An 8,274-nucleotide genomic window follows, 5' to 3' on the forward strand; every position below is an offset into this window, starting at 1 on the left:
GGTGCGGGATTACAGGCTGAGCCAACGAGCCCGGCTTATATTTTTTCTTTTTAGAGACAAGTTCTTACTCTGTTGTCTAGACTGGAGTGTTTGTGGCATGATTATGGCTCACTGCAACCTGTAAATACTGGCCTCAAGCAATCCTGCTTTAGCCTCCTGAGTAACTAGGACTGCAGGCATGCGCCACCATGCCCAGCTAATGTTTTTATTTTTGTAGAAACGAGGTCTTCTTATGTTGCCCAGGCTGGTCTCAAACTTCTAGCCTAAAGTGATCCTCCTGCCTCAAATTTCCAAGGTACTGGGATTACAAACTTGAGCCATAGCACCAGGCCAGCAGCCCTAGTTTTAATGAGCAGCTCTGTGAAAGATTATGAAGTCTTTTTATGTTGATATTTTCTTAAAACTTTTTTGGTTGTAGATTGGACACATTGCAATGTACAGTAATATTTTGACTGTTTCAGAGTTAAGGTCTTTTTTTTTTTTTAGGTATGATAATCATAGAGAGGCCCTTCTTAAAGGTGGGCTTGATGGAGAATATCAAGATGACAGCTTAGATTTGCTTCGCTATTTCACTGTTACCTGTTATTCCGGTTATGGAGATGATGAAAAGGTAAGATAAATGAACTCACTTGTAATTTCCTAACAGGCACTTAAGTAAGACCCAAATACAAAAAAAAATTTTCAATTATTTTATAACGTTCATTTTGAAAACTGAAAATACATTGTCTTTATATTTAAACTGTCAACGTAGCAAAACCTCCAATTGAAACCTAAGTGTATTTGTAATGACAGAACTTGATCCTATTCTTCAACATCAGAGTTTTTCATTTTGTGTTTTTAAGTCTTATCCTGTGATTAAGCTATAAAAGTGTTAAAAATTTGTGTTTTTGTAACTATTTTTAGGGCTTTTATACAGTGTATCGGAATGTTTTTGAAATGATTGCAAAGGAAGAACTAGAATCTGTGTTAGAGGAGGATGTTGAGGATTTCCCAACTTTTGGAGACTCCCAGAGTGACTATGATACGGTAAAAGAAAAATGTGTTCTATTTTATAACTAGCATTTATCACTGTGCCTTTTACCCATTTTTTTATTTTAAAATTCCAATTCTTGATTCTGTCCTGTGACCTCTTTCTCTCTTCCTTCCTGAAGGAGCATTCAGCCCTCTTGCAGCCTCCCCTTTTTGTTTTTCCCTGCTTATTGCTCATGGTCTTGTTTGGTGTTCATTAAAACTGGTTTTTCTTTTTTCTTCAGTTCATTTTGAAGAGTTATTTATTCTAGAAAGCCTTTAAAGTGCTGTCTTCTCCTCTGATTAATATAAATGTTATATATGAAAAAGAACTAGGCAGTGTTTTTATCACTAATGTTTGTTGCTTTTCTGAAAAAAAATTTTTTTTTAAGAAAAGCCCAGAAGTTTACTTATTTTCTTTGTCACTAGGTAGTTCATCCTTTCTACGCTTATTGGCAGAGTTTCTGCACTCAGAAGAATTTTGCTTGGAAGGAAGAATATGATACACGACAAGCTTCAAACCGCTGGGAAAAACGAGCCATGGAAAAAGAAAACAAAAAGATTCGGGACAAAGCAAGGAAAGAGAAGAATGAACTTGTCCGTCAGCTGGTAGCTTTCATACGTAAAAGAGATAAAAGAGTGCAGGCTCATCGGAAACTTGTGGAAGAGCAGAATGCAGAGAAGGCAAGAAAAGCTGAAGAGATGAGGCGGCAGCAGAAGCTAAAACAGGCTAAGTGTGTGACACACGCTGGGTCCTTCCTCAGTAGGGATGGGGGTCAAGGGAAGTGGCAGGAAGTGCCTGATGGAGCATTTTCATGTTGGGTTTGGTCATTATCTGCACTTCATCCTCTTTTTTTTTTTAAATTTTGGTATTGGATAGCATTTCTTCATCTACTATGTAAAAATTTTTATTTTGTATTGGATGTTTTCCTTCATAGGCCCTTTATACTTGAGAGCCTTTAGACTCTTGCAAAATTTAGTAAGTTTAATTAATAATCAATGTTAATTGAATTCTTACTCTTAGGAAGTACTTAGAAAAGGGCCTTTTCTAAGCACTTTTCTCATGACAATTTTGTGAAGAAACTTTTGTTTTTAGCCTCCTCATTCTTTTGAGGATAATGGGAGAGATGGGACTAAGATTACATAGCTAGTGAATGACAGAGCCGGGAATTGACCCAAGAGGTCGACTCCAGAGCCCCTGCTTTAACTACCATGCTGTACTGCCTTTTTGTCAGTATCCTCTGAGATATTCAGTTCATTTTAGTTCCTTTAAAGTTTTATTGTAAGCCAGGCTCAGTGGCCCAGCCTGTAATCCCTTGCTTGGGGAGGCTGAGGTGAGTAGATTGCCTGAGCCCATGGGTTCAAGACCCGCCTGGGCCACTTGGCGAGACCTCATCTCTACAATACGTCAAAAATTAGCTGGGCGTGGTAGCGCGCACCTGTAGTTCTAGCTACTTAGAAGACTGAGGCGGAAAGATCGCCTAAGCCCAGCAAGTCGAGGCTGTGGTGGCCGGGAGTGGCCGTTGCATTCTAGTCTGGGCGACAGTGAGACTCCAACTCAAAAAAAAAATACAGTTTTATTGTTAAAAGTTACTGAAAAGCATTGTGTCCAGAGCATTAATTATTCTTTTAAACATTATTCACTTAAAAGTTACCCATCCTGCCACTCATCTTTTGAAAATTAACAATTTACCTGGCACAACTTAAAACCACTTGAAGACTTTTAATAAGTTGCTAAGTGTTACATGTTTCAAAACCCATTATCTACTAGAGCAGTGAAAATTAACCATATCACAAGTAGCAGGTTTAAGTGATTTTAGCCAGGTTTTTTTGTTTTGTTTTGTTTTGTTTTGTTTTAGTTAGAGTCTCACTCTGTCACCCAGGCTGGAGTGCATTGGTATACTCACAGTCCCCACAGCCTCGATCTGCTGGGCTCAGGTGATCCTTCCACCTCAGCCTTTCAAGTAGCTAGATCTACAGTTTTTTAGTTAGAGTCTCACTCTGTCACCCAGGCTGGAGTGCATTGGTATACTCACAGTCCCCACAGCCTCGATCTGCTGGGCTCAGGTGATCCTTCCACCTCAGCCTTTCAAGTAGCTAGATCTACCAAACCTGGCTAATTTTTTGATTTATTGTAGAGACGAGGTCTTGCCAAGTTGCCCAGGCTGGTCTCCAACCCCGACTCAGGTAGTCCTCTCACCTGGCTTCCCAAAGTGCTGGGATTACAGGCTTGAACCACTGTCCCCAGCCAATTTTGTCCAATTTTAACTAAGCACAGGTTTATAATTTGTAAACACTGACAGCTTGGGAGGAGGAAGCTCTCTGGGGGAGGGATGAAGTTTAAGTCTAAGAAGTAAGTGAAAACCATGCAGAGACATGTTTGTCAATGTAAGTGAGACTGTGCTGTGTGTCTCTAGACTGGCAGAGCAGTACAGAGAACAGAGCTGGATGACTGTGGCCGATTTGGAGAAGGAACTCCAGGAGATGGAAGCACGCTATGAAAAGGAGTTTGGAGATGGTTCAGATGAAAATGAACCAGAGGAACATGAATTCAAAGATGGACAGAATGGTAACTTTCTCCCATTCATTAAGAAATTTTAGGAGATAAATGTTATTATACGTAAGGGTTTACACTCAGATACCTGCTGCCAGTCAGGGGTCCCAGGTATAAGACAACAGGGAATCAGGGCATGAATGAAGACCTAGAGATCACTGGAGGTTCAGTTAGTTGTTGCCAGGATCATGCCAGAGTTTTTATTTTCATTTACTTGCTTGTTTTTTAAGTGAAATTGAAAATCTAGATTTTATGTGCCATCTCCCAATTTTTAAATGCGACAAATAATTAAAATGAAAAGCAATGTCATGTGGGCCAAACAGAGGTAGTCTGTTGAACTAGTCTAATTCAGGTAATTTGAATAACAAACTCTTTTCTGATCGTGTCCTAAATGATTCTGATCGTGTCCTAAATGATTTGTACTTCTTGCTGTGTAATATGACACGTGGGCGTATTCATAAGTGTGACTGTATTAAAAAAAATTCAAGTAGGCTGTCGGTCAAGTTTGAATAGTAACTACTTCTGGAAAAGCTGATAACATGGGGAATCTGTATTGTATATAAATTCTTCTTTGTCTCACTTCTGACTTTATAGAGAAGCTCTTCTTGGTGTACTGAAATGTTTCTTTTCTCTGTCTTTATCATTAGAGCATAAGCATGTGACTACCTTAAAAGGTGAGGTTTAGGCATTTTTGAGAATAGCTATATACCTGATTATCCCCACTGTTTCTAGCCTTTCCATGAGGAATAAAATGGAATGATCTAAACATAGTTTACAAGTTTTACCTTATCTACAAATGTAGTTTTTCAAACTCTAGTAATCCAAGTGATAAAATAATTAACTTTTATTTATGCAAAATGATTTGGAAGTGAAGGGTTTTATTAATGAATCAGAGTAGTATTTATTCTGTGAAATTACAAAGCACTCTGAAAATGTGAGGTGGCCATAATAACTTTTAGAGTTTTACAGTTTGTAAAGTTGTTTCACAAACAAAATCTCTCTTAATTCTTATTTAATACCCCTGCATGTAGGTTTTGCTCATGAAATTATCTCCATTATACTGTTGAGGAAACTAGGACTCTGAGAGGCAATGAGATGTGCTTGAGGACATATGACTTTTTTTTTCTTTGAGTTGGAGTCTCACTCTGTCACCCAGGCTGGAGGGCTGGAAGGCAGTGGTATGCTCCTGGCCACTGCCGCCTCGACCTGCTAGACTCAGGCGATCCTTCTGCTTCAGCCTTCCAAGTAGCTGGAACTACAGGCTTGTGCCATCATGCCTGGTTAATTTTTTGATGTATTGTAGAGATGAGGTCTCACCAAGTTGCCCAGACTGGTCTCGAACCCCAGGGGCTCAGGTCTCCCAAAGTGCTGGAATTATAGGTGTGAGCCACTGTGTTACCCAGCCATGACCATTTTTATATCCAGAATTTGTACTTCAAATCCAGTGTTATTAACTTTTTGTTTAATTAAAGTTTATTTTGGCTGAGTGTGGTAGGTCACACCTGTAATCCCAGCACTTTGGGACTCAGGCGAGAGGACTGCTTGACACCAGCCTAGATATCTCTACAAAAATAAAAAAATAAGCTGGGCATGGTGGAATATATCAGTAGTCCCAGCTACTTGAGAGGCAGAGGTAGGAGGATCACCTGAGCTTAGGAGGTTAAAGCTGCAGTGACCTGTGATTGTGCCACTGCACTCTAGCCTGGGTGACAAAGTGAGACCCTGACTCATAAAAAATAAAATGAATTTCATATATTTGATATATTGAAAGCATACACATACTGTAATTGGAAAATGACACCATATCCTAGGCATTAACACTAGATAGGAAATGTTTATGATTTCAGTGAAACTGAATCATATTAACATCATTTATTATAAAATAACAAAATGTAGAATATGGAAGAGATATCTTGAGGTCTTTATTCTATAAATAAAGACAGTCAATTTATTTGTTTCTTTTTTTTTTCTTTTGAGTTGGAGTCTCACTCTGTCCCCCATGCTGGAGTGCAGTGACATACTCTTAGCTACCGTATCCTCCACCTGCTGAGCTCAGGCGATTCTTCTGCCTCAGCCTACCAAATAGCTGGAATTACAGGCACACACCACCATGCCCAGCTAATTTTTTGATTTATTATAGAGATGAGGTCTTGCCAAGTTGCCCAGGCTGGTCTTGAACCCGTGGGCTCAGGCAATCCTCTCACCTCAGCCTCCCAAAGTGCTGGAATTATAGGCATGAGCCACCGTGCACGACCTTACTTGTTTATTTCTTTAAAAACAGAATACAAGATAGTGCAGAGAATCTCATTTGAGCTCGTTGGTCACTTGGATTTTGTGGCCACTACTGATAGTAATTATCCTATTGTAATAAAGCCTAAATAAAGCTCATTTTTTGAAGTTTGTAAAGACAATATTGACTGGGTACACGCCTGTAATCTCAGCACTTTGGGAGGCCAAGGCAAGAGGATGACCTAGTGACACCCCATCTCTACAAAAGGCAAAAAATTAGCCAGGCATGTACCTGTGGTTCCAGCTACTTGTTAGTCTGAGGCAGGCAGATGACTTGAGCCCAGGAGATCGAGGCTGCAGTGCGCCGTGAACATGCCACTGCACTCCAACCTGGGCAACAGACTGAGATTTCAACTAAAAATAAAAACAGTGTTACAATTTGCATGTGGTAATGCTGATTCATGACCTACCTGTCTTATAATGATGGAATGTTATAAACTAAGTTTATTTAAGCATTTAAAAGTAGGTCACAATTATAAATGTGTTTGGACTAAATCTTACTCAAGAGGTAAACTAAGAAAAAACTTTGCTGAAAGAACTGCTTCATGTTAGAACTGCTTCATGCTAGAACTGCTTCATGTTAAAGTGGCATTTGATTATTTTAAGCTTAGTTCACATCCAAGACTTTAAGAATTTTTTGAATTTTTTTCTAAGTAGACTTTTGAAAGGAACTTGAAAGATAAGGTGATTTATTTGGAAACCTCCCCTTAAAATGTGGTACTGCTTTTAAATCCTGATAGTATTGTTTGTTTTTTTGTAAAGAAATAAAACATTTTTAGTTTCTGATTTCTGTGCAACTTTAGATCCTTGCTAGAGCTGTAATTTGTTAACATATTTTAGATTTGTGTCCTAATCAAAGGGGATTCTTACTATAGGCTTCCCTCTCATAGGTAAAGATAGTGATGAGGCTGAGGATGCTGAGCTTTATGATGACCTCTACTGCCCAGCATGTGACAAATCTTTCAAGACAGAAAAGGCGTAAGTGTAATACCTTTGAACTCACCTTTTCTTTTGATGTGAAGCATAACACTTTGAAAGTCCTAAAAAGAATGTGCTTACAGCAGGTGATCCCTTTGCCTCACATGTCATCTTGGAGGAATCCTCTCCAGCAGGAGGAAGAGGTATTTGTGTCAGCAGTTAAATGCCTTGCACTGATCCTCATTCATTCCAGTATTGCTATATAATAGCTGATTGCTAAACACATGAGCCATCCCCCGAAAGAAGTATTTCTTGTTTTGGCTAAGAAGACACAGTCACACAGGCAAGAAGGCTAATGATCTCTTTCTGTTGTTGGTGTCAGGCTCACTTCTGGCCTTCACTGTCCCATGTAGGCTGTTGCTGGCAACCTGGGAACTTCAAACTTGTCCTGCTTGGAGTATATTTATTGAAAGGGAAGCACTTATGGGAACAGTGACAAAGAGAGATGTCTTTAAAAGGGCATCATTAGGAAGGAGGGGGGAAAGAACAAGAGAGAAAATGACAGTAGCGTCAGCAGAGCTTGTGCACTCAGGCAGAAAGGAGACCAAAGGGTGACAGTGGGGATGTGGGAGTCATAAATGGAGTTACCATAGAACCCCAAAGCAGAAGGAGCTGAGTAGGAAGTGAAGTGGTGAAAGGCCTGAAAGTTAGAAACAAGAGAGGGGAAAAAAATGAGACAGACTTAAAAAATTATTTTTTATTTAGAAATCATGTCACACTTAAAGATAAGTTGCAATAATAGAATATAGCATAACTGATTTATCTGTTGGTAACATTTTGTCCCTTTGCATATGCTTTCTCTCTCTCTCCATAAACAGTTTTTTTCCTGAATAATTTGAAAGTAAGTTACGTATGTAATGCTCCTTTACCTGTAAATATGTCACTATCTTTCTTAAAATTAGGCTGTTCTCTTATGTAACCACAGTACAGCTACAACTTTAAGGAATTATTAATATTAACATAGTATTTTTATATAATTTACCACCTATATTTTAATTTTGTCACTTGATTGTTTATTAATATAGTGTTTTCTTCAGTACAGATTCCAGTCTAAAATCATGCATTGCATTGATTTGTCTGTTTAGTTCCATTTAATATGGAACAGCTTGTCTTTTATGTATTTATGCTTTGGAAGTATACAGTTCTTTAATAATTTTTTCATAGGATACTTCTCATTTAGGGTTTGTCCATTTCTTCATGATTACATTTGGGTTGTACATCCCCAGGTGAGTTACTGCACAAGCATGTTGTACTCTTAGGTTCATAGCTGGAAACTTGTAAAGTCTTCTGTCCTTCATTGGTGGGGATAATTTTGATCGCCTGTCATTTAAGTTTTCTAATGTAGAGTTAGTATTTTTTCCCTTGCAGCAAATTTTCCCTTGAAGCATGTTTAATCTGTGAGGAGACACTTTTTTTAAATTTTCTTTTTTTTTTTTTTTTTTTTT

The 8,274-nt window shown here is 38.6% G+C and overlaps 1 protein-coding gene across 1 annotated transcript in view; it reads left to right on the forward strand.

Moving 5' to 3' along the window:
* The window catches only part of DNAJC21 (DnaJ heat shock protein family (Hsp40) member C21), a 31,003-nt gene that overhangs the window by 10,924 nt on the left and 11,805 nt on the right, over positions 1-8,274 (forward strand). Inside the window, exons 3-7 of the mRNA XM_008062671.2 lie at positions 487-610; positions 904-1,026; positions 1,438-1,742; positions 3,426-3,577; positions 6,742-6,829. Of these exons, the coding sequence (XP_008060862.1) occupies positions 487-610; positions 904-1,026; positions 1,438-1,742; positions 3,426-3,577; positions 6,742-6,829 (792 nt within the window). The remainder of the gene's footprint in view (positions 1-486; positions 611-903; positions 1,027-1,437; positions 1,743-3,425; positions 3,578-6,741; positions 6,830-8,274) is intronic.

The sequence above is a fragment of the Carlito syrichta genome, unplaced genomic scaffold (genome assembly GCF_000164805.1).
Source record: "Carlito syrichta isolate Samal-C Ts95f unplaced genomic scaffold, Tarsius_syrichta-2.0.1 Scaffold305792, whole genome shotgun sequence".
Taxonomy (NCBI): domain Eukaryota; kingdom Metazoa; phylum Chordata; class Mammalia; order Primates; family Tarsiidae; genus Carlito; species Carlito syrichta.